Here is a 26,970-nt window from a genome sequence, read left to right on the forward strand (position 1 = left end):
GAAAGAAAATAGCCATAAAAAAAACCAGTGCACATATGGATTTCTAATCACGTGTCCATTGTTGGGTGAAAGCATAGATGTCCTTACTGAAGATGGTGGAATGTATTTGGAATGATGATAAATCTTGGCTGACTAGATACTAGAAATTTGTATGCTGGTTTTGATTGTAGAGGCTACTAAAAGATTTTTATAGTCTGAAAGTTTGTTGTGTTTTTGCTATATTGCTGAAAGACGTATTCTGCTTTATGACAGATGACATTTGCTAAAACCATTTCGCTGGCTTTGATTAGTTTAGGACAACTAGGCCGCCTCTGTCTCTGTTACTGTATGTAGTGCTAGGTCTGACCTAGTCTCTTTTCCCTTTTCTCTCTTTTCAGGGAAGCTGTGATTAAGCACTCATTGGTGCACAAAGTATTCTTGGACTTTTTTACCTATGCACCCCCAAAGTTAAGATCAGTAAGTTCTTGCTTTTGGTTTTTAAACCAAACATGGAGGAGCCATGTTAAAATGTAAAATGCTGCTTTGATGTACCTGTCTTTCAGAAATTTTAAAGAATTGTTCCCTCATTTATTTATTTAATTAATTTATTTATTTGAGAGAGACAGAGAGAGGGAGGGGCAGAGGGAGGGAACCTTAGGCAGGCCCCATGCACAGCATGGAGCCCAGTGCGGGGCTCCATTTCACGACCCCAAATCATGACCTGAGCTGAGATCAAGAGCCGGACGCTTGGCTGACTGAGCCCCACCCCCACCCCAGATGCCGCTGTTTCCTCATTTAGAAAAAATAAGGCACTAAACATCCTTTGAACAAGCCTACTGATTCCATTAGATATTTGTCAGAAGACAGTGGAATTAGCCACAGTTTTATCAATCTTGTTGGATTTTTATATTTTAATTATAAGCCAGAAACTGTCCTCTACCTAACCGTACCGAAAGTTAACTCACAAACAGATGTTTGGCATTCAGGGGGTTTGAAATTCACCTGTGCTGATACAAAAATCATGTCAATGTTAAAAGGTTAGGGGAGGACACTTAATGTAAAACTAAACGGACCATGAAAAACTGGACCTTATATGCTAGAAGGATAAGGAACAGAGAGTGAAGGTAATTTGCACTGCCCTTCAAGTCAGTGATGGGAATACAAATGAGGATTCATCATTCAGTCCCCTTAACTTAGCTTGCCTCGTCAAATTGAACTCATTGCCCGTTTGTCCTCATTTCAGTAGTAAGGGATAACTGAAATAATGACCCTGACTTCTTTTTAACAAATATGCCAGGTGAAACATTCATAGGCATTTTGACCCTCTCAGAATTGACGTAGAGAAAAGACTTTTCCAAGAGGAGCTGCTCACCTAAGCTTGTGGTCCAGCGAACATAGCGGCTGCCGCTTCTCTGTCAGGGATTTCGCTCTCTTCTGCAGAGCACGGTTTCTGACAGGTCTGGGTTTATTAAGGCAGGACTATATTTTGAGAAGTGAAAATATGAGCACTTGGATATGTTCAGTGGTGGAAAATATTTTTTTAGTGTTGAATGTATTAATAACACAAAAATCATTGGGAGCTTAGTGTGAATATACAGTAATGAGGCAAATCTTTCCTGGCCCTGGGAGCATTCACTCTTCAGCTGGGTAGCTTGGAATAGATTCGTGAGTTTAGATATATGAGAGCTGTGTTTTTGAGAGCCATCCTGGGGAATGATTACACAATAGTTAAGGATGAAATCGCTTGTTCCTTACTGATGAAAATACGTACCCATCTCTCTCTATTGTGGTCGGAGACTTTGTATTTATTTTATTGATTTACTCTAAAATTTTAAGTCAGGAACAGACTAAAGTAGGGCCCTGCAGCTTTTAGCTGTCAGAACTCATTTGCATCTACAGACTAGACTTACCAGATAGAATTAAGAAATTACGTACATGGACAGTGAAGAAGAAAGTTTATAAAGAAGCTGAACTACCTTGTAAGAGATTACTGACTGGGCTTTTACTAAAGGGGTCGTTGATAAATGGGGGCCCAGTCTAATAGGCTGATTTTTCTTAGGGAAATGTTATTTAAGTGTTCTTATGGTGAATTATTAAAATGATTTCTAGAAGTAATCCAGTGATAAACTGAAAAAGAGAAACTTTTTCAGCCAAATTTAGTGTTTGGTTCTCTGCTCATTATATACACGATTCTCTTAGGGAAAAACGTTTTATTTATTTTATCTGGCTTTACTGTTAAAAATTCCCTTCTTACCACAGCCACTTCCTAGATTTCTTTTTCTTGAAAAATCTTTTAAAATATATACTTTTTTGAATAGATATTGGTGAAACTCAGGTATTTTAATAGAAATTGCTGCCACTACTTGCTGCTCTTGATAGGGAAAAAATGTTTAGAAAAAAGTTGTTTCTGCATGCTTGTCTACAAAATGAAAAATTGTTTACTACCTGTACTGTCTTTCATCCTCCGTGCATAACTGTCCCTCAGTAGACAGATTTTAAAAAGGCAGGAAAAAAGAAAAAAATAAAGCCTGGTGGCATTTGTTCCCCAGGAGATGATCGAAGCCATCCGCGAAGCCGTGATATACCTGGCGCACACACACGATGGCGCTAGAGTGGCCATGAACTGCCTGTGGCACGGCACGCCCAAGGTAAGCAGGCCCTTCGGCCCTTGGGGCTGGAGTGCCTTCCCTTACCCTTAGACTTGCCCTGTCCTGTGGTCTTCGCCCTGATGTGTAAACAGCAATGCCTTTGCAGAGTTGCGCCTCGGGACCTCCCAGGAATTGGCTTTTCTTAGGGCCTAGGGTTTCTTTGTTGAGAATTTTCATTGAAGTACAAAAAGCTTGAGTTGTCTTTATTTGGGAAGGGACCCATTGAGCAAGTAAACACGATGTTTGTGTCAGGCTTACATTTGTAGAAGTTTTGGTGCCTGGGGGGTTCTTTGGTTCCTCATTTAATGATCTTCATGGGGGGCGGGAGAGGCAGGAGGTGATAACGAGCAGCTAGCCACACATTTGCTCACGTGGGTGTTCAGTACTTTGAGGGAAAAGGTGAAGATCCATGTTAAATACAGAAGTTTCACAGAGATGATCCTCATTTCCTTGATCAGTAGAATTTTGTCTTTAAAAGAGTTGTACTTTGCCCACTTTTTAAATGAATACAAATTTAAATTCTGTTCAGCAAGTTAAGTACCGTCCATGCCGCACTCTCAGGCATTTCAAGTCTGTTCAGACACTGAAGGAGTTCTCTCTTTCACTAGGTTTGCCTTACAGCTAGTAGTCTTCCGGTTCTGGATCTTTGCCTCAGTGCCTTGTCACAAAGAGGTCTAAGGTTGTAATAGTTCTGAAAGGACTTAAAGTATATTGCTATTTTTTTGTTCTGGCTCATAACTGTTTTCCCTAGTGAAGAGTATGCCAGACTGGCGGGAGTTTTTAGTATTATATAAAATTGTGACTATATAATTGTTAAGCTGTCACTAAAAGTTATAACAAAAGTTAATTCTTCTTTTTTAAGGACAGGAAAGTGATTGTGAAAACAATGAAGACTTACATTGAAAAGGTGGCTAATGTAAGTTTAATAAAACCACAGTTTGTTATGATTTTGTTTGGTTTTGGCTCTTTTTTTTATTTTTAATAATAAAATGAAATCATGTCTATTATAGAAAATTTGAGAACTGCAGAAAATTGCCAAGAAGAAAATTGTTCGTTGTTTTATTACCGTCTTTTTCTATCCATATGCCTGTATTTTAATGATATTAAATTTACAGTAAATGAGATTTCTCCTTTTTTCATTTAATATCCTACCGTGACAGTTTTCCATTTTTAGTAGATATATATATTTTTTTTAAGATTTTTTATTTTATGTATTCGACAGAGATAGAGACAGCCAGCGAGAGAGGGAACACAAGCAGGGGGAGTGGGAGAGGAAGAAGCAGGCTCCCAGCAGAGGAGCCTGACGCGGGGCTCGATCCCAGAACGCTGGGATCTCGCCCTGAGCCGAAGGCAGACGCTTAACGACTGCGCCACCCAGGCGCCTCCTTTAGTAGATATTTTTTGAAGTCCTGATATTTACTTCTTTAATGAATTTGTCCAATGATGTTATTAAACATGAAAATTACTGCCTAGAATAAATTTGTAAAGTCAGCAGAGAAAATTCTAGTTGTTAAGTTTTATAGTTCTTTGGGATCCTTTGGAGATGCTGTAACAGCTCTCCAGGTGAAATTATAGGGGGTACGAAAAGATGTTTCTGAGGGATTAATTGCCTCAAAAAAATAGTATTTCTGTGTATTTAAATACGAAATAGTTTTCCATAGTACTTCTGGTACTGTATATGAAGTAGTAAATGTTTTTTTGAGTCACTTTATATGTTTAAGCTTCTAATTTACTGGGGAACTAAAACTGGTGATAACAACTGTTTCCTATGAAAAATCCAACGAGAACTGCTAGCATCTGGTGAATACTTGATTTAGTCAGTGCTGCTTCAAACACGCATGAGTTAGTGCTGCGTGACCAGATACATACCTGTTGTGTTCTGTAGGGCCGGAGACGAGGGAGAGCGTGGAAGGCCATGTGGAAGGTGGCTCACTTTTCTGTCACAAAATGAAAGAAGAGATTCTCTAGGGAGTTGTTTCCAGAGTATGACAAGATTTTATTATTCATTATTCACCATTAAGTAAATTTTCTGTATAACATTGTAATTTGAATATTTTAAATTAGAAATGAATAAAAATAGAATGTTAATAGAAAATTCTGCCAAGTGTTAATAGTAAAAGACATCATTAAATAATAAAATTAGATTGTTTTAATTTTACAGTTTAGTTGTATAAACAGTTTTTGTTTTTATTTTTTTGTTTCTGAGAACCTGATCCCAGCAAGGCATTATGATGGTAACGAGAAATTAACAACGCAGTGCCTTTTGCCTCCCGAGGCCTTGCCTCCAAAGAGGGGAGATAAGCTAAGAACAACCCATGGATTTAGTTTATGGTTATTTAAAAGTGTTTACATTTCCAAGTATTGGGGATTCTTGACATACTCTATTATTTCGATCCTTTTAAATTTTTAAAGACTAATTTCGTGGCCCGACATGTGGTCTATCGCAGTATCTTGAGAAGAACTTATTTTGTGGAACTGGTGGGAGCGATACTCTGCAAATGTCAATTAAATCAGGGTGGTCGATAGTGCTGTTCATCCCATCAGTGTTTTTTTTTACTGATTTATTTATCATTGGCTGGTTCTATCAGTTGCTGAAAAGTGTATTAAAAGCTTCAGCAGAAATTGTAGAATCGTCTTTTTCTCACTTAAATTCTGTTCCAGTTTCTCTTGTGTTCACCCAGAGATATTTTGTGTTTGAGCATGTTCCTGCGTGTGGCACTTAAAAAAATCAGAGACCAGTGGGTGTGTACTCTGCACTTGTTCTCTACTTCGGTTCCTTCTCGCAGTCCACCTCAGGGGTCGTTTTATTTCAGTATACTTACATTTTATCTACCTCATTCTTTTTAATGACTAGATAATGTTTCATTGTCTGACTTACATAATTCACTTAAACCAGTCCCTACCGTTGGGCACTTGGATAGTTTCTAGTTTTTTCTTCTTTCAAATAGTACTCAAGTACTCCTTTGTGCATTTGTGGGAGCACGTCTGTAAGATAAATCCCTAGAAATGGAATTGTTAGGTCAGAAAACACATGCATTTTAAATTTTTATAAGTGTCAGTTGCTCTTCAAAGAAGTTGAACTACGGTACATTCTCACCAAGGACAAGAAATGTGCCTGCTTTTTCCCCAGACCTTTGCCAAATTAGTATATTAGCAGGGGTTTTCACTTGTGCCTAGATGATAGGTGGAAAATGGTATTTCATTGCTTTAATTATTGTCCTTAATTAATGAGTATTATTTCATATGCTTAAAGCTACTTGTCCCTTTTTTTTCTGTGAGCTGATTCTTCATGTTCTTTGCCTATTTTTAGTAGAGCTCTGGTTATATGGTAAGAATGTCAGACCTTTGTTATTTTTCTCCAGTTTGTTTCTAATTGAAACATTATTACCTGCCATGTTCTTTAGACCTCCCTCTGAAGGAGCGTTACCAGAAGTCAGATACCCTCTCAAAGTAAAAGATTGCGGTCGTTATCCAGGATACAAAAGAATATGCCACAAGCTCTGAAAACACATTTTTTTCTCTTCTGTCATAAAGTAGTTCTTAAACTTTGGAACAACGTCAGCATCACAGAAGTAATTCTTTTACTTCAAGAGATGACCATTGTGAAAGTCATAACATATATTTTTTGGTCCTGTGCTGCCATACTTTTTAAAAGCAGTAACTTTTATCTTATAGTCAGTATCTAAGTATATTCTTTTAGTTTATTATTTTAGTATTTCTATTCTGATTATATAGGATTATTTTAAAGAAATTAGACAATATACAAAAAAAAAATGAAAAACCATTTATAATCCTTTAACCCAGAGGAGACTGTTATATTACAGTGTTCTTCCTTCCATGATTTTCTTTGTACATGTGTTATGTATATTTTGTATCATATATGTGATTATATCTGAGTTTATATACTTTGTTTTTCACCATTGAAAGTTTTACGTTCTTAGGGTTTTTTTTTTTTTCACTTGAAGTTTTTTAGTGTAATTTTCAAGAAGTTATTTATTAACAGGATACCTGTTTTTGAGAGGTGTTATATCCTGGTTAGTCAAAAAAAATGAGCCTCGGCTATTTGATATTGAAGAATGTGCTTTTGTTTTTCTTTGTTCTTTTTTAAATCAACCTAGAATATAATTAACTAGGTCCTGATAAGAGGGGAAATTCCTTGGAATGGCTTTCATCTGTCTTGTTTGTATTATGTGAGACAGTTGTCAGGTTGGTAACCTTTATAAAGCGCCTCCCTGGGGGGAGTAAAAGGGAGAAGCGGTCCATTTTTCTCACCTCCCCTGGCTTCCATTTCTTACAGGGCCAGTACTCCCATTTGGTCTTACTGGCGGCATTCGATTGTATCGATGATACTAAGCTTGTGAAGCAGATAATCGTATCAGTAAGTAATTCTGATGATCTTGCCTATACGTTAAATTGATACATCGCTTGCAGCCATGTCTGATTTTACACCTGTATGTGTAAAGATGTTGAAGTGTGCTTTCCACTGGTATTTGGGGGTTTTTTGGGGTTTTTTGTTTGTTTGTTTTTTTCGGTTGTCTCAGTTCTATTTGGGGGCATTTGCTTTTTCCCTATATAAACCACAATCTTGTAACTTGATATTAATGATTAATATTATTTTAAATTTGCAAAAGACTGGTTACATTAGGATCACATGGCTTTTTGACCCCATGATGTGCTAAATGAAAAATGAGCAGTGCAGTGTTCAGGTGTGATCAGAAATTCGTGCCGTAGTAATCCTGCAGTTACTCAGGGGCTCGCAGGCAGAGGGTGTCCTTTCTCTCCTTCTCCCTTTGGCGAAACTACCTCCGCACAGTTCCCTGGTTCATCATCGCGTCGGTGCTGCATGGAGCTGGAAAAGAAGCACTGGTAAAACTCACTCAGTTGTGATACTCCGTAGAGCGTTCACGAAAGCTTTTTCAGAGTCCTATTAAATGTTCTTACTAGAGTTAACAGACCAGCTTCCTTTTTTCGTTTCAGCAATTCCTTCGAGCGTGGCACAGTGATGGCAGAGGGGTAATAATTAAATGCAGTTCCTTTAACCCTAAGTGGGCCCTCAGAAAAACCCTTTTCCTTTTGGTAAAAGCACTTCAGAGTAAAAACTGCATTCTTCAGTGCTTGCCTCCGTTTCTGACTTCTGCATATGTGATCCTTTCTTCCCTTCCTCTCTTTCTAGTGTGCAAGGGGCACAGGCTTTGTGATGGAGGTTGCGGGGGTGTGGATAAGCAGTTGCAATATTGGTAGCAGTGACCAAAGTTAGAAACAGTCTTAAAACCATGCAACCTGCACAGACTTAGATCATTCATCCAGGCACGACGCAGACCTTTGTTGGATGCCCACAGATGAGGCCCTTTGGGAAATCTTAGTTGACAAAACTACTTTCCCACCCCATGAGCTGGGAGAAGCCATGTAGATGGTCAGAAAGAGACTTTACCTGTTGGCACTTGGGGGTGCTCTGGCCTCTCTTTGCAGCCTTTCTGGAAGAGCGGAGCTGGTGTGGTGGGAAAACAGGCCGGCTAGGGCAGGGTTAGGTGCCTGCCGTGGGTCCCAGTGTGTGTGAATTTCTCATGCCCTCGCTGTCATGTTCCGACTTTCCCCTTGACTGTTTTAAGATTGCGATGACTTTCTTTGGGATGGGATTGTGGGAAGAAACAAGTTGGCAAGACTTCCATGTCACAGACGGAGTATTTTGGCATGTTCCTTGTGACTTTATTACCCTTTTGACTCCAATCAATAATGATTGTTTTTCATTCTGGTGACAGAGATGTGAGGCCATAAATTGGCAAAATGAATAAAGTTGTTTCATGAAAATGGAAACAGGCTGGGCTATTGAGAGTTTGCTTTTGTTTAATATTTTCACAACTGAAATTTGCATAAGTGTTCCAAATGGATTTCAAGAGAGCCCAGATTTCCTTCAGGATTTGCCACCATTGTCTGCTGGATTCATTTTTTCCACAACGTTCGTCCCACGTAAAGTTGCCGTTGAAACAGTTTTAACTCCTCGTGCTTATCGGTTTGATTCCCACAACTGCTTGAGCCACATTCCTAATGACTTTCTCATGCTCAGGGCGGCTCTCCCTGAGAGTGGCCTGATGTGCGGAACTCTTGCTTCTAACTGAAAAAACGCTCAGCAGGCTCTGTGTATCATCAAACTATATAGCTCGTGATAAAATCCGGGAATGCTGATTGCTCTTGCGTTTTTCCCACCACCACAAAACCTGTTGCAGTATTCAGTGCTTTTTAAAAATGCCCACGGAAGCAGAGCGTTGCTAATAAGCATTCTGTTCAGGGTAACCAGGCTTTCTAAAATGTCAGGTCGAAATCACAGCCTGGTCAGCTGAGCCCTCATCTCTTCCCACCCACTTGACTTTCCAGAATAAACATGCTTATAAAATTTGATCCATTTACCCCTGGGATTGTTGGTATGATGCAGCTGCTTTGACAGCAGTGTTCCTCTAAAAAGGAAAGCAGTACACTGACCAGTCGCTGTTTGAAATGATTAAGTATTGCTGTGTACTTTAAAATATATTATCTTTTAAATGTACAGAGAGGTACTAAGAATAATACAGCAGGGGCGCCTGGGTGGCACAGCGGTTAAGCGTCTGCCTTCGGCTCAGGGCATGATCCCGGCATTATGGGATCGAGCCCCATATCAGGCTCCCCTGCTGTGAGCCTGCTTCTTCCTCTCCCACTCCCCCTGGTTGTGTTCCCTCTCTCGCTGTCTCTATCTCTGTCAAATAAATAAATAAGATCTTTAAAAAAAAAAAAAGAATAATACAGCAAACACCCAGCTTCCCACCATATGACAAAGAAGTAAAACTTGGCAAACACTTCAAGTTCAAGCTTTGTGTGTACCTGTCCCCAGTTGCCTATCCCCCCCCACCCATACCTACTGTGATGAATTTTGTTATTTATTGTTTGCATACATTTCTTTATCCTTTGGCTGTGTGTACATGAATATGGTACTGTTCTGCAGGTTTACAAATTCTGTGTAAGCGATGTCTTGTATGTTTTCTTCTGCGGCTTGCTTTTTGCTTTTGGCCTTATGTTTGTGAGATTCTTTGGGCTCGGCGAGTCTTTTTTTTTCTTTTTTCTTTTTTTTAAAGGCCACGTTGTAATTACTTTAGGCTTTGTGAGCCATTATATGATCTCTGTTGCCTATTTTTGGTTTTTATGTTTTGTTTGTTTGCTTTTAGTGACCCTTTAAAATATGAAAACCAATCTTATCTCATAGGACGTGTGGAAACAAGCTGCAGGTCGGATTTGACCCATGGGCCATGGTTGGCCCACCCTGTTCTAAATCACTGACTTGCAGTGCCAGATAGTTTTCTACTATGAGTGTACCGTAAATTATCTTACCCTTTTTCTGTTGATAGAGACTTAGATGGTTTACAGTTTTTAAAACATTGAAATTTTCATTATTTTTTGCTGTTCACATTTTGTGAGCATTTTCGTATGTCTCCTTGTTTTCCTAAGGCATTTACTTAGCGCAATCGCTAGTTGCCAGGTCCGCTGCCCGTACGTTTGTATAGAGGCACGTGCCGTATTTCCCACCCAGCCGCTAGAGAACCTGTTGCGTTATGCGGTGCTTTTAAAAATAGCCAAGATGGCTTCGTGTTGCTAAGCATTCGGCTCGGAGCAACTGGGGTTCCTGAAATGTCAGGTTGAAATCATAGCCTAATCAACACGTTGCCTTCTTCTCTCTTTCCGGACAAGCGCCGGTTGAGTCTCCAGATCGTGTTCTCTGATCTCCCCACCGGCCCTGGTCTCCCGGTCCCCGAAGCTCCTCTAGTTTGTCTTTGCCATCCATTCATTCAGCAGTTGATCTCGATGGCCCCGGGCTCCAGGCAGGTGCATGAGGAGGCCGCCCGGTGTAGGGGGTGGGCTGTGCGGGATGGAGAGGCTGGAGCTCCCTGTCCAGGGTGGGAGCCGCCAGCTTCAAGGAGTCTGAGCTCCACGGTGATAGAGTCTCCTGGTTTTGTTTTTGTTTGCTTTTAATTGTGGTAAAGTACACACGATATAAAATTTACCATCTTAACCTTTCCCTCTTTTTCTGCACACTTTTTTTTTATTGAAGTAAAGTTGGCATACGCTATTTTATTAGTTTCAGGTGTACAGCATAGTGATTGGACAATTACATCATTACTCTGTGCTCACCACAATAAATGCAGTCACCATGGGTCACCATATAAGGTTATTACAGTATTGCTGACTCCGTTCCCTATGCTCTACTTTACAGCCCTGGGACTTACTCATTTTGTAACACAAGATAAACAAACATGAGAGAGACGCTCATCAATACAGAGAACAGACTGGTGGTTGCCAGAGAGGAGGGGGAGGGTGATGGACGACATTGGTGAAAGGGATTGAGAGAGAAACTCCCAGCAGTTTTAAGTTCGGTGGTATCGAGCGTATGCACACTGTTGTGGAGCCAACCTCCAGAACTATTTCATCTTGCCAAGCTGCAATGACACTCCTTAAACTCCATCCGCCAGTTGTTTGATTAAAGTCAAAGAGGTGTACTTCTGACGGAATCACCGTAGTTTTAAACACTAAAGGGGCTGCGGTCCTTGCCTCATGATCTTCCTTTTGTACTTCTCCATTCTTTACCTCTCATTGGCAGTTCTCACTTTTTATTACGTTTCTCGTGCCTGAACCGGTAGATATTGGCTCTCGCAGGTTGAGGCCGGTGTGCATCTCTTTCCGGCCCCACACGCGGCCCCGCGGGGAGGCTGCGCAGCGCGCGCTCTGTTCTCGGTGTCGTGCGCTCCTCTCTGCAAGCCGTCCTTCCGCCGCAAGGGCAAGACGTGCGCCCGACCCTGCTTCCAGCGGACACCCTTTACCGTCACCTTTACTTTTCCTTTTTAAAAGAGGGTTGGCAAAACAAGCATGCCTGTGGATCTCATAAGGGTCCGACACAGGGAGGTCAGAACTGGACACGTGTCTTCGGGGGGAGGGGTTTTATTCTTCCTGAGCTCTGCTTCGGTCCACACGCCTGCCCTGGAGCGAAGCGCACAAAGAAGTCACAACAAATGGGGCTTGGGATTTTGTCTGCGTTAATTCTTGTAAGAGGGGTAGCTGAGTCAAAAACTTTTAAAATTGAACCTTTGTTGTTGGGGTTCTCTCGCTCTCGAAGATGCGAGAATCATGACCCCAGCAGCTTTCCTTAATCTCCCTAGTTGAAGAGCCTGTGATTGAGAGGTGTGTCTTTAATATGGACATAATTAGTTTATGGCATTTTTCAGTTTGCAGTGTGAAGTTTCTCATTTGCTCCTGGTAACGACCCACGGCCCACAAGTGAGGCAGGTCTATCATTTCCTTCTACAGGTGAGAGAGTCGGTAGGCAGGGAGGTTAACTGATTTGCCAAAGGCTATACAGCTTGAACCCAAAGATCAAATCCAGCACACAGTCAGCTGTACCATAGCTACCCCTTACCTGTGTCTACATGTTATTATACTCATTAGTGTTTTAGGGGGATCATCTAGAAGTTTCTCTCCTCTTTCTCTATAATCCAGGTTAATGAATTAGTACTCCATAATGCAGGCATGCTCATACTATTTTACTGTTTCCAAGATGAATATTTTTGATGGTAGGAAAGCTGGATGAGAGTGAGATGTGGAGAATTAAGAACTTTAAGGTGGGAAGGGGCAGAGGGAGAGAGAGAGGATCCCGAGCAGGCTCCGTACCCAGCACAGAGCCCCACGGGGAGCCTGAAACCGGGCTGGATCCGATGCCCCTGAGATCATGACCCGAGCCGAAAGTAAGAGTCGGCTTCACCGACTGAGCCACCCAGGCGCCCCTAATGATACCACATCTTTAAAGATTTTTTTAGTTTCATATGACTGTTAGTTTATAAACATTGCGCTCTCTTAAAAACCTTACATGTAGAACATAAGTTTAGATTCTAAATTTCTTAATGACAAACTTAAGGAAGGAAAAGCTCAGTAAAATGGGGGACTGACTAGTCCTAAGTAGTATTTGTGCTTGGGGTTTGTGTGTATTTTGGAAGCCCTAGCTTCTTGTGTTGAGGTGAAGCCCTTTCTGCCCCAGCCGTGTGCGTTGTACTAGCCCTTAAGTGTAGCCTCCGCAGAGAAAGTTAAGTACGTTGAGGAATACACTGCTGGCTTCATGCCTCCCCTTTTCCTCTTCACACCGAAGGAAAAACACGTTAATTAGAAATAAACAGCAGCCATTTATAGCTCTTTACGGCACACCCCCCTAGGGTTTAGTTTCGTTGTTTTTGTTCTGTTTTTTGATTTTTTGGTTTTTTGCTTTTCAAAAAAGCAATTGCTCTAAAGATATTATACCCCAGACTGGTTTTCTTTAAGGACAGCAGTGTTGGTGGGTTAATGATCGTAGAAATTGACCTAAGCTTTATATCATTTTCGCTCTCTCCTTTCAACAAATTAAAGCATCTGTCTTTTAGGAGCTGATTAAACCTTAAATCGGAAAAGCCACATTAAAGGTAGCCTATGTGGATCCCTCCTACGTTGTTGGTGGGAATGCAAGTTGGTACAGCCGCTCTGGAAAACAGTGTGGAGGTCCCTTAAAAAGTTAAAAATTGAGCTACCCTATGATCCAGCCATTGCACTACTGGGTGTTTACCCCAAAGATACAGACGTAGTGAAGAGAAGGGCCATATGCACCCCAATGTTCATAGCAGCATTGTCCACAATAGCTAAATCGTGGAAGGAGCTGAGATGCCCTTCAACAGATGACTGGATTAAGAAGTTGTGGTCCATATATACAATGGACTATTACTCAGCCATCAGAAAGAACGAGTTCTCAACATTTGCTACAACATGGACGGCACTGGAGGAGATAATGCTTAGTGAAATAAGTCAAGCAGAGAAAGACAACTATCATATGATTTCTCTCATCTATGGAACATAAAAACTAGGAAGATCAGTAGGAGAAGAAAGGAATAAAGAAAGGGGGGTAATCAGAAGGGGGAATGAAACATGAGAGACTATGGACTATGAGAAACAAACTGAGGGCCTCAGAGGGAAGGGGGGTGGGGGAATGGGATAGACCAGTGATGGGTAGTAAGGAGGGCACGTATTGCATGGTGCACTGGGTGTTATACGCAACTAATGAATCATCGAGCCTTACATCGGAAACCGGGGATGTACTGTATGGTGACTAACATAATAAAAAATCATTAAAAAAAAAAAGGTAGCCTATGTTTGTGGTACTAAATGCTTCACTATCAAAAATACATATCCTGGGCCCACATTGGGACATGTTTAACTTGAGATTACAAAAGAGCTCCTTCCCTCGTGATAAGGTATGAACACTTTTTTGTGTCTTCCTTTTCTTACTGAAATTTGAAGTGCTTTTTTCCTGGATGGTTGAAATCCATATTCATTTCGAGGCGGTTAGATCTTTTGCACCTCGTCTCTGAAAACCTTTATGTTGTAAGGGGAGATCTTCGTGTGTGACCTTAAACTTCTTCAAAAGTAGGAGTACGGTGGGGCTTAGAATCATGCAAACAAGCAATCCTGTCCTGGGTTGGCCATGTCACGGATGAGTGACCTTCACATCTACAAGTCACTTTACTTATCTAAACCTCAGGCTTCTTATTAGTAAAATGAAAGGAACTGTAGCCCTCTGTCATGGGGTTGTCACGGTATTTGGGCTGATGGGCATCCTGCTGTCTGCACTGGGTCTGGTGCCTCTAAGTGCTTATCGAGTGTTAGCGGCTATGACTAATTTTAGGAAGCACGATATACTTTCATGCAGACAATGAGGGAAGGTTGGGATTTTAAAAAGAGAACTGGTATATGGATTCTGGGGTTGCATCTCGCTAACCTTGGGGTCACAGATTTTGTTGTATTGGGATCTCTTCGATGACCAACTTCATTTTTAACTTGGCTCCTTGCATTAAATTATTAATGTCTTTGTAATCAATGGTTATTTAAGAAAAGAGCACATCTGAGTATATGTTATCTCATGGGGAATTCCTTTCCGTGGAGTCAGGGGACATAGACTAGTCAGAGCCTTGCCACTGACTTTCTGTGGCCCCAGCCAGTTCTGCAGGGTCTGTGCCACGCAAACACGTATGGCCTTGAGTATCTATTGGGCTTGTTGTAAGAATTAGGAATGTTAGAGGGGAAAAAACAGACGACTCTTTCTGTTGCAGATTCTCTATTAGGAATAAAGGAATTCTTAAACCGTGACTTCTCTGTCTGGAAACATCAGCACATTTACACAGGAGCTTAGCTGGGGTGGGGATGACATTGCCTTTGTTACTTCAATTCACACAAACTAGAAAAGGAGATTATTGTTCTTGGGAAGTTGATTGGAAATGTCATAGAGTGTAATTATTTGTAAGTGCTCCGTGGACTCTTTCTACAGTGATTCCCCTTCCCGCTATTTTTGTTTTCAATGCAATACTTAAACAGCCTTCATTTGCCATGAACAAGCAACTAACTTTAAAAGCCTTTATTCACTTGTTCCATATAACAGAGTTCCTTTATCTCTCTTACATACACCTCAGTGGGGAGATTCTAATAACAATGTTCTTCATCGATGCTGATTCTTCATTGAGAGCCGCTGCAAATTGTATCTGCTCGGTGACCCCAGCAAGCCACGTTCCTAGTAACAGTGGCCTGAGAACTATTGGTCACAGTGAAGGAAGAGAGCTCCTGTAAAGGTTTTTTAAGTCCTTGAGCTTGGTCAGTTCTATAAACAGCTTGTTCAGTAATGCTGGTGACAATCCAGGATCAGTTCTGTGCTCTGAGCGTCAGTCTTTGTGTTTTAAGGACAAGATTTCAAAATCAGCTCCACATTTTCTATTAAGTGCGTGGGAGAAAATAGTTAAGCATGGAGCCTTCTGTACCCTTCAGATTTCAAGTGTATATTATTTTAAGCACATAGGTTCAGTTTTTTGTTTCTTAATTTTCCAGGAAATTATTAGTTCCTTGCCTAACATAGTAAACGACAAATACGGGAGGAAGGTCCTTTTGTACCTGCTGAGCCCCAGAGATCCTGCACATACGGTGCGAGAGATCATCGAGGTTCTACAGAAAGGAGACGGCAACGCACACAGGTAAGAAGAATCGAGGCGCTAGAGCCCTTTGCTCCTCTGCTACATAAATACCTTATGTTTCCAGAAATCTGCTCATGCACGCATACCCTCTATCTTGCTGCTTCTCTAAAACTCAGAAGGTAAATCCCATTTTTAAGCCTGTAATTTTGACAGATTCTTTTTATCTGGAAAAAGAAATAAAAGTATCATCCCAAAAGAATGCCTCCGGGTGCCTGGCACATAGTAGGTGCTCAGTGTACACGATTTGGTTTGATTTTGCTCTCTTTATTTGTTCAATTTAAACTATAGGAGTGTTTTTAAGGTTGTTTTGGTTTTTTTAACCCTAGTGTCGTTAACATACAGTGTTACATTAGCTTCAGGTTACAGTGTAGTGATTGAACAGTTCTGTACATTACTCAGTGCTCATCACGTTACGTGTGCTTTTTAATTCACTTCAACTGTTATACCCATCCCCCCCCACCTCCCCTCTGGTAACAGTTTGTTCTCTTGAGTTAAGAGTGGTTTTTGCTTTGTCTTTTTTTTTTCTTTGTTCATTTGGTTTCTTAAATTCTACATGTGAACGAAATCATATGGTATTTATGTTTCTCTGACTGACTAATTTCACTTAGCCTTCTACCGTGTAGAGCCGTCCATGCTGTTGCAGATGGCAAGCTCTCATTCTTTTTTTATGGCTGAATAATATTCCTTTATGTATATACCACCTCTTCTTTATTCATTCATCAATGGATGGACACGTGGGCTGCTTTCATAATTCGGCTGTCGTAAAAAATGCTGCTGTAGACATAAGGGTGCGTGTATCTTCTCAAGTTCATGTTTTCATATTCTTTGGGTAAATACCTAGTAGTGCGATCACTGGATCATAAGGTAATTCCATTTGTAATTTTTTGAGGAACCTCCGTACTGTTTTCCACAGTGGCTGCACCAGTTTGCATTCCCACCAACAGTGCACGAGGGCTCCTTTTTCTCCACATCCTCACCAACACTTGTTGTTTCTTATGTTATTGATCTTGACATAATGAGGTGGTATCTCGTTGTGGTTTTGATTTGTGTTTCCCTGATGATGAGTGACGTTGAGCATCTTTTCATGTGTCCGTTGGCCACCCGGATGGCTTCTTTGGGGAAATGTCCATTCATATCTTCTGCCCATTTTTTAATTGGATTCTTTGATTTTCTGGTGTTGAGTTATGTAAGTTCTTTATATATATATTGGATACTAACCCATTATCAGATGTCACTTGCAAATATCTTCTCTTGCTCGGTAGATCATCTCTGAGTTTTGTTGATTGTTTCCTTTGCTGTGCAGTAGCTTTTTATTTTTAGTTTATTTTTGCTTTCCTTTCCCTTGCCTCGGGAGACATATTTAGAAAAAAGTTGCTATGGACAATGTCAGAGAAATTACTGCCTGTGTTCTCTTCTTGGATTTTTATGATTTCAGGTCTCACATTTAGGTCCTTCATCTATTTTGAGTTTATTTTTGTGTATGGTGTAAGAAAGTGGTCCAGCTTCATTCTTTTGCATGTAGCCGTCCACTTTTCCCAACACCTTTGTTGAAGAGACTGTCCTTTTCCTGTTGCATATTCTTGCCTCACAATCTTTTGTTGAAGATTAATTGAGGGTTTATTTCTGGGCTCTCTGTTCTTTTCCATTGGTCTATGTGTCTGTTTTTATGCCAGTATCTTACTGTTTTGATCACTACAGCTTTGTAGTTTATCTTGAAATCTGGGATTGCCATACCTCCAGTTGGGTTCTTTCTTAAGATCACTTCGGCTATTCAGGGTCTTTCGTAGTTCCATACAAATTTGAGGATTATTTGTTCAAGTTCTGGAGAAAATGCTGTTGGTATTTTGATAGGGATTGCATGAAATCTGTAGACTGCTTTGGGGAGCGTGGACTTTGTTCTTCCAGTTCACCAGCACAAAACATGTTGCCATTCAGTTTGTGTCACCGTCAGTTTCTTTCTTCAGTGTTTTACAGTTTTCAGAGTACAGGTCTTTCACATCCTTGTTTAAGTTTATTCCTAAGTATTTTCTTCTTTTGGTGTAATTGCAAATGGAATTGTTTTCTTAATTTTTCTTTCTGTTACTTCATTATTGGTGTATAGAAATGCAGTGGATTTCTGTATATTGATTTTGTATCCTGCAACCTTACTGAATTCATGTATCAGGTCTGGTAGGTTTTTGGTGGAATCTTTAGGGCTTACTCTATATAGTATGTCCTCTGCAAATAGTGAAAGTTTTTCTTCTTCCTCACTTATTTGGATTCCTTTTATTTCTCGATGCTGTCTGATTGCAGTGGCTAGCACTTCCAGTACTCAGCTGAATGAAAGCGCTGAGAGTGGACATCCTTGTCTTGTTCCTGATCTTAGGGGAGAGCTCTCAGTTTTTTGTCATTGAAGATGATGTTAGCTGTGGGTTTTTAGTGTATGGGCTTTGCTATGTTGGGGTCTGTTCCCTCTAAACCTGCCTTGTTGAGGGATGTGTCATGAATGGATGTTGTGCTTTGTCAGATGCTTTTTCTGCATTTAATGAAGTGATCATACGGTTTTTATCCTTTCTCTTGTTGATGTGATGTATCATGTCGATTGATTTGTGAGTATTGAACTACCCTTGCATCCAAGAATAAACCCCAGTTGATTGTGGTGGACGATTTTTTTTAATGTATTAATGGATTTGGTTTGCTAATATTTTGTTGAGGATTTTTGCATCTGTGTTCATCAGAGAGATTGCCCTGTGATTCTCTTTCTTTTTTGTAGTTGCCTTTGTCTGGTTTGGTATCGGGGTAATGCTGGCCTTATAGAATGAATTTAGAAGCTTTCCTTCCATTTTCTGGAATAGTTTGAAAAGAATAGGTATTAACTCTTCATTAAATGTTGATAGAATTCACTGGTGAAGCCATCTGATCCTGGACTTTTGTTTGTTGGAAATTTTTTTATTACTCTTTCAGTTTCATTGCTGGTAGTCAGCCTGTTCAAATTTCCTGTTTCCTCCGGATTTAGTTTTCGGACGTTATATGTTTCTAGGAATTTATCCCTTTTTTATAGGTTGTCCAGTTTGTGGGCATTTAATTTTTCATAAGATTCTTTTGTAATTCTTTGTGTTTCTGTGGTGTGGGTTGTTACTTCTCGTCTTTAATTTCTGAGTTTATTTATTTGAGCCCTCTCTTTTTTTTTTTTTTTTTTTTAAGATTTTATTTATTTATTTGACAGAGAGGCAGCGAGAGAGGGAACACAAGCAGGGGGAGTGGGAGAGGGAGAAGCAGGCTTCCTGCTGAGCAGGGAGCCCAATGAGGGGCTCAATCCCAGAACGCTGGGCTCATGACCTGAGCCGCAGGCAGACGCTTAACAGCTGAGCCACCCAGGCGCCCCGAGCCCTCTCTTTTTTTGATAAGTCTGGCTAAATGTTTATCAATTTGTTCATCTTTTCAAAGAACCAGCTCCTGGTTTCATTGATCTGTTCTATTGGGTTTTTTTTAGTTTCTATTTTATTTCTGCTCTGATCTTCATTATTTCCTTCCTTCTACTGGTTTTGGGTTTCATTGTTCTTCTTTTTCTAGCTCTCTTAGGGGTAAGGTTAGATTACCTCTCCGAGGTGTTTCTTGCTTCTGGAGGCAGGCCGCTGTTGCTATGTATTTACTGCTTAGCACCACTTGGGTGTTCATTTTCATTTGTCTCCTAGCGTTTTTTCATTTCCTCTTTGATTTTTTGGTTGATCCATTCATTGTTTAGTAGCATGTTATTTAATTTCCATGTATTTGTGTTCTTTGCAGATTTTTTCTTGTGGTTGATTCCTACTTTCAAAGCATTGTGGTCAGAAAAGACACATAATATGACGTGATTCTTTCTGAATTTGTTGAGATTTGTTTTGTGAACTAATATGTGATCTATTCTGTAGAATGTTCCATATGAACTTGAAAAGAATGTGTATTCTACTGTTTTAGGTTGGAATGTTCTGAATGTATCTGTTACATCTGTTCCATCCCTCTGGTGCAGTGTGTCATTCGTAGCCACTGTTTCCTTGTTGATGTTCTGTTCACGTGATCTGTCCATTGATGTAAGGGGGTGTTAAGGTCCCCTGTTGTTGTATTATTGTATTATTGTTGTATTACTATTCATTGCTTCCTTTCTGTCTGTTATTAACTGCTTTGTGTATTTGGCTGCTCCCACATTGGGTGCATGAATATTTACAATCGTTGTATCTTCTTGTTGGATTATCCCCTTAATAATGGTGTAGTATCCTCATCGGTCTCTTGTTGCGGTCTTTGTTTTAAGGTCTGTTTTGTCCGATCTCAGTATCGCCACCCCAGCTATCTTTTCACTTCCATCTGCGTGCTAGATGCTTCTCCATCCCCTCACTAGCATTGTGCATGTCTTTAGGTCTGAAATGAGTCTTGTAGGCAACGTTTAGATGGGTCTTTTTTTATACATTCTGTCAACCTGTGTTTTCATTGGAGTGTTTAGTCCATTTCCATTCAAAGTAAATATTGATCGATGTGTACTTACTGCCTTTTGTTACTAATTTTATGGGTTTTTTTATAGTTTTCAGTTCCTTCTCTTGCTCTTGTCTTTCACAGTTTGCTGGTTTTGGTTAATGATATACGTGGATTCCTTTTTCTTTATTCAGTTCATATCTATTGCTGGTTTTTTTGAATTGTGGTCATCATTAGGTTTATATATGACATCTTATGCATATAGCAGTCCATGTTAAGTTGATAGTCCCTTCGTTCGAACCTGTTCTAAAAGTGCTAAATTGTTAGCTTTCTCCTCCCCCTTCATTTTAGCTATGTGGTGTTATACTTTCCATCCTTTTATTTTGTGACTCCCTTGACTGATTTTTATAGATTTACATAATGTTACTACTTTTATGCTTCCTACTTTACTTAATTCTGCTTATGGTCTTTCGTTTCTACTTAGAGTCCACTTTAACATTTCTTATAGGCCTGGTTTAGTGGTGCCTGGGAAACTCTCTCTCCTTCTATTCTGAATGATAACCTTGTTGAGTAATTTTCTTGGTTGCAGGTTTTTTTCTTTGTGCACTTTGAATGTATCGTGCCACTTGCTTCTGGCCTGTCAAGTTTCTGCTGGAAAGTCTGCTGCTGGCCTTAGGGATTTCCCTTGTATATAAATGGTTTCTTTTCTCTTGCTGCTTTTAAAATTCTCTCTTTATCACTACTTTTCATCATTTGAATTATTACTTGTCTTGGTGTGGACCTCCTTGGTTTGATTTTGTTGGGAGCTGTCTGTACCTCCTGGGTCTGGGTATGTTTTCTTTCTTAGATTTGGAAAATTTTTAGCTGCTATTGCTTCAAGTAAGTCTTCTGCCCCTTTTCTCTCTCTTCTTTTTCCGGGATCCCTATAATGTGAATACTGTTATGCTTGATGATGTCACTGAGTTCCTTTAAATCTGTTTTCATTTTTTATTATTGTTTCTTGTTTCAGCTTGATTGCTTTCCATTACTCTGTCCTCCGGGTCACTGATCTATTCTGTTACTGGAAGAGTAGTCTACTATTTATTCTATCCAGCATATTTTTAATCTCAGTTACTATATTCTTCATGTCTGATTGGTTCCTTTGTGTTTTCTGTCTCTTTGTTGAGGATCTCACCGAGCTTTCCCACTCTTCTCAAGTCCAGTGAGTATCTTTATGACCATTACTAGAAATTCTCTATCAGGTGTATTATTACCTCTGTTTCATTTAGGTTTCTTGCTGTTTGGGTCCTGTTCTTTCATTTGAGATATAGTCCTCATTTTGTCTAACTCTCTGCGTCTGTTTCTGTGTGTTAGGAAAGTCAGCCATGTCTCCTGCCCTTGATGGTAGTGGCCTTATGAGGCAGAGGTCCTGTAGTGTCCTGCAGTGAGGTGTCCCTGGTCCCCAGAACCTGGCCCTCGGGGGTGCCTGGTCTGTGTGCTGTGTGCACCCTACTGTTGTGGCCGAGCCACTTTTTTCCTTCATTCCACTTATGTGCAGGGGCTCTCTTACCCTGTCGTGGGCGGTGTTTGGTCCCTGTGTTGTTAGTGGGCCAGTGGGGGACCGCCTTGGACTTGAGTTGAGGCAGACCAGGCGTTTGCCAGAGATGCAGTGGCGCCAAACTGCGGTGTTGTCCCCTGAGAAACTTTCGTTGGTGGGCAGAGCCTGCAGTCAGACCGGCTGTCTGCCCCAGACACTGCTGGAGCTGCGTTGGACTGGTGTATGTGGTTCACTTCCCCTCTCCCTGAGCCAGGAGTTGCTTTCGAGTGGTGCTGGCCCCTGTCAGCTTGCCAAGCTGCTTTGGATGGTCTCTGGCCAAGGGCGCATTGGAGGAGGGAGGTCTGCCAGAGAATACGGTGTTAGCAAGGTTGGCGCTGCTCTCCTGTGGGAGGGGCCCTGGAGCTGAGGCCCAGCTGGAGGGGCTGTGTTGCAGATGTGCTCAGGGGTGGGGCACGCTATTGGCAAATCAGGCGGAGAGTGTTGTCCAGGCAGGGTACCCACAGGTGTCCATGTATCTTGGCTGGGGGACAGGGAAGGGAATGACCACTCTTCTTTGTTCCTGTAGAAGTCTCCCAAGGATCCCTGCCCCTCCATCACAGGCTGTGAGATTAGTAAACAGATTGCACTCCCGTATACTCCAAATGCTTTTTAAACTGCTGGCTTCTGGGCTGTGTCTCCACAGAGCTGTTTGTTGTGCTGTCTCCTTAAGGCAGGGACTCCCATTTCCTCCCACCCTTCCAGTTCTCCCAAGCCAAGCACGCTAATTTTCTAAAATTCCAGGTGTTAAACCCCACTGATTGTAAGAACTCATGAAATTATGCCCCGCTGAATTTCAAAGCCAAATGTTATGGGGAGTTGTCTTCCCCACACAGGCACCCCGTGTATGGGGTGCCTGATATGAGGGTCTATTTCCCTCCCTTCTCCACACCCGCTGTATCCCTTCCACAGTCCTGGAGGTCCTTTTTGCTCCCAAAGTGTCTCTACCCTTCGTACCCTCTTCCATATGGCCTCTTCTCTACATTTAGCTATGGAGGGTCTGTTGTGCCGATCCCGTGGTCGTTCTCTGGGTTATTTACACTGATGTGGGTGTTACCTAGTGGTATCCATGGACGGAGGGGTCCTCCTACCCCACCATCCTCCCTGGAAGTCAGTTTCACCTGAAGCTCCTGGTAACACATAGTGAAGTATGCTAGAGAGTAGAGTCCATAAAGTGGTCTAATCCTGTGTTATGATTGTTGCTGCTGTTTGGGTTTGAGATTGGTTTGGGCTGTTGTGGTGTTACGTAAGGCAAGGTTCACTTACCGAGTGCTTGTTCTGTGCCAGACACTGTTCAGATGCTGGGGTCACAAAGATGGAAGAGAGGTATCCCACCCTTAAATTGCTTATCGCCTGCATGCACAGTAAGGACAGACGATTGCAGTACGTTTGACAAAGACTGTTTTAAGCCTTAGAGGGTTTTGTGGTAATAAGATCGCTGTATCTCCTTTGCCTTTCATCTTGCCTTAACGCCTCATTCACCATGTTCCTGCAGTAAGAAGGATACAGCGATCCGCCGACGAGAGCTCTTAGAGGCCATCTCTCCCGCTTTGTTAAGCTACCTGCAAGGACACGCCCAAGAACTGGTGCTGGATAAGTCCGCGTGTGTGTTGGTGTCCGACATTCTGGGAGCCGCCACTGGGGACGTTCAGCCTGCCATGAATGCCATCGCCAGCTTAGCAGCGGCAGAGCTCCACCCAGGTGGCAAGGATGGAGAGGTAACGTGCTCTTGCAAGACAGGTGGAAAGCGGCAGTGTTGCAAAAACCCCCATCACTGAGAATGTTGCTGTAAAGGAATTCGAATGCTAATTGTCTCACCTCACCCCATCCTGACAGCACATCTGATTGTTGAGAATTCAAAATCCAGTGCCATTACAACACTTGCGCAAAATGTTCCCATGACTTCATACTACCTACAAAAGAGGAGAAACAGAATCTTCTTAATGTGGCTCTCTGTTGTCCACGATTGGCCCCAGACTGCCTTTCTAGCATATTCTATGCTCTTAATTCTATTTTGAATTTGCTTTGGGTTTTGGCACTTCTCTGCATTTGCACATGTTGCTTCCCTCAGCCTAGATGCTACCCGTGTCTCCATTTTGCTGTGCTGTCCATGCAGAAGGCCTCACTCATCCTGCAAGGACCCCAGAATCCTTCTCATGGAAGTCTTCCCCAATTCCCTCTCATTAAAAAGTGCTCTTTCTGATAGCGCCGGCCTATGTTATCTGGCCCGTGAATGATTCTGCCTTGCATCTGAAGGTCGTCGGTTCACGTGCCGGATTTGTGCGAGGCAGTGCTCAGCACTGTCCCCGCCCCCAGAGCTTACCGTTCTGTTGAGCACAATATTTAAGTGAACAGGTACACAGATAATTACCTAAGTTAGGATTGAGATAAGCGCTGTGAGGGAAACCTGTGGGTTCTGTGGGACTGTATGAGAACGAAGCCAGCCTGTCCCCAGGAAGGCTTCCCTGAGGCAGTGAAAGCTCTGCCGAGACCAGAAATCGTAGGCAGAGCGAAGAGTGTGTGCAGCAGTCCGCAGGAGGAAAGCGGCTTGGTGTGGTTGGGAACAGAAGGCTCCAGGGCTCGGGATAGGAGATCAGTTGGCAGAAGGAAGAGAGGAGGGCAGAAGGCCAACCGCGCAGGGCCTTTGTCCTGCACTAGGTCGTAAGCCTGATGACCAGACGTGTGTGCGGAGCCTGCTGTGTGCTGATGTGGCCCATGGGCCTTCGAGAAGCCCTGGACCTGCCCTCATAGAGCAGAGCAGATTATCAAGCTGGGAAGATGTACCCATGATGAGTTTTCTCCATAGAAGATAGGGCGTTGTCTCCATTCTCCATAAGGAGAGATCCTTGGTGTGGGAGACCGGTTCATATTTAAACATCATTCAGCACCAGCTTTCTGTGTTTCTCTGCTGTAATGTTTGGTCCCATAGGTTTATTTGTGCACCTGAATGGTGGCTGGCATGATCCGGACACGGGCACTGGGCTGGTGCTGTTCAGTGGGGAGCTCCGGAAGCTGGCCTGAGTGCTTCTCAGTGGGTACCTTAATAACCATCCCTCTGAGTGTCAGTCTGGGGATTGGACTAGATCCGGGTATGCGTGGTCATTCTCGGCAAAGACCTCCTCAGCACTGTGGAAGTTCCCACGTGGCCACATCCTCACCTGTGCGTGGTCGAAGACGGATGGTAGGCCAGGGCGTGGCTGAAAACAGCTCTCTATGTCTTCCTTCCAGCTTCACGTCGCAGAGCATCCCGCAGGACATCTAGTTCTGAAGTGGTTAATAGAACAGGATGAGAAGATGAAGGAAAGTGGAAGAGAAGGTAGACTGTAAAACATGAACTTTTCTTTCATCATCTGTGGAATTTCCTAATCCCTGGCAGCCCTGAACATGAAGCCCACCATTTATGTTCAGATGAAATTTGTTGAGTGTTTAGAAATTGTGTCTAGGACAAGAAATGATTTAGTACTTACAGATAATGCTTTAGTAAGTGCTGGAAGTTTATGTCCTGGAGTCCTTTAATTTCCTTTGTCTTTCCCACCCTCCCTCACTGCCTCTCCTCCCTTGCGACTTCAGACTTCTGACCTGGTACAGCCAGGGCCCTAAAATGCCATTCTGTTCCTTGGCAGGGGTGAGAGCTGGGGTAGGAAGACATTTGTGAGTGTCACTACCCCAGTTGAAAAGCAGGATATCTATCTCTAGTGTGGAGGAAGGCATAAGCAAAAGAAAATTGTCCTCATCAGAATCTTGAACTGTTGCCTATTTGGCATTGAAATACATGTGACCACAGAGCAAGCCAGTCCTTGGCCTTTGTGGTTTTTCACACCCCTCACAGCTGCTCTGTAGAAACTCAGCTCTCAAGAGGAGGAGACAGCATCTTTGAATTGAATTGAAAAGTTGCATACCATTCCTTTCTTGGCCCTGTCTTTGACCAGACCTTCTGTTGCTAAATTTGAGCTCCATCCAGCATTTTAGCCGCTAAGGACATCTCCCCGCACTGAGTTCAAACAGTTTGGGCTTTCTGTCATTGTGTCTAAGAAAAGTGACAGATCATGAATTTATGTCTTGAGGCAAGTTGCAGTTCTAATGGCTAGTGAGGCAATCAATATGGCAGTCGAGCTGTCGCTTCTCACTCTGCCTTTAAGAATAAACACTTGGGGCTGGTTTTCATTGCAAACTTTTTGTGAAGGAGAAAGCTTCCTGTAACAAATGTTGAAGAAAAAATAACGTATTAAGTCATCTTTCATTATTAAGAAGTTGGTGCACAGTTGAGCTGAGTTCGTGTCAGAAAAGTTGTCTGGCTTGCTTTTAAAAATCCAAAGAATTTTCTAGTGATATTTTTCCTTAATTAATTACACTGACAGCCCTAAAACACGCCTTAGGGACCTCACGTGTGTATCAGATTCGTGTAGCACTGAACCAGTGTGGCTAGAGCTGTCTTGGTTATCTGTTGTTGTGTAACAAACCACCTCAAAGCTTGGTGGTTCTCGAACAACATCAGATCAGGGTTTGGTGAAGTCTGGTTTTGCTTACAGTCCTCTGGGGCTGCTCTCTTTGGGGTCAGAGTATCCACTTAGACGACGGCTGGCAATGGCTCAGTCCAACAGCCTCAGTCCCCAGCCCATGGTTGGGTTTTAAGAGAAGAAAGCAGGTGCTTGGTGCTTTTATGATTTAACCTCAGAAGTTATTGAACAAAGCTCTTCCACACTCTCTTGGTTAGGTCAGTCACAAAGGCCCACCAGCATTCAAAAGAAGGCATTGATTCCACCTCCAGCTGGGGGTGGGGATGTGCAGCATTCTAGAAATACTCTTGTGCTCGCCTTTGGAAAACACTGTCTGCCTCACTAGCTGATTATAGTCCTTCCTTAGCGTGCGCCGTAGAGCTGTGTAGCCAGAGGCCCCTTGGCTGTTAAAGGGTCCTCACAGTTGGGTATCTTTGGGTGGATTATACACGCTACCCACCGAAGATACTTGCTTTCAAGATAGGTTGCCCACACTTCCATCTACACCAAATCCTAGTTTTCAGAGTTACTCCGCTGTCCAAGAATTAGTCATACTTAGATGGCACTGTGAATTGAAGATTATATACCAAGAACTTGGGAATCTGATAATAACACACACAATAATAACAAAAGATGAATAATATTTTTGATGGGTGAATGTCTAGCTCTGTGGAGAGAAATTACCAGGTGGCTGCCGAACAGTCACCTGACCACTAGTGTTCTTCATGGCACCTTCCAAAGTGAGCATTTCCCACGAGGGAGACCTTGATTCCATCCAGGCATGAGGTGCCGCTGTCAAA

The 26,970-nt window shown here is 42.0% G+C and overlaps 1 protein-coding gene across 2 annotated transcripts in view; it reads left to right on the forward strand.

Annotated features, from left to right (window-relative positions):
• The window catches only part of PUM3 (pumilio RNA binding family member 3), a 47,669-nt gene that overhangs the window by 15,458 nt on the left and 5,241 nt on the right, over window positions 1-26,970 (forward strand). For both annotated transcript variants that reach the window (XM_087858779.1, XM_045772419.2), the window contains exons 10-16: window positions 378-456; window positions 2,529-2,627; window positions 3,490-3,543; window positions 6,925-7,005; window positions 15,534-15,676; window positions 23,170-23,392; window positions 24,903-24,990. In XM_087858779.1, the coding sequence (XP_087714905.1) occupies window positions 378-456; window positions 2,529-2,627; window positions 3,490-3,543; window positions 6,925-7,005; window positions 15,534-15,676; window positions 23,170-23,392; window positions 24,903-24,990 (767 nt within the window). The remainder of the gene's footprint in view (window positions 1-377; window positions 457-2,528; window positions 2,628-3,489; window positions 3,544-6,924; window positions 7,006-15,533; window positions 15,677-23,169; window positions 23,393-24,902; window positions 24,991-26,970) is intronic.

The sequence above is a fragment of the Ursus americanus genome, chromosome 34 (assembly GCF_024610735.1).
Source record: "Ursus americanus isolate L20-20 chromosome 34, mUrsAme1.1.p, whole genome shotgun sequence".
Lineage (NCBI taxonomy): Eukaryota > Metazoa > Chordata > Mammalia > Carnivora > Ursidae > Ursus > Ursus americanus.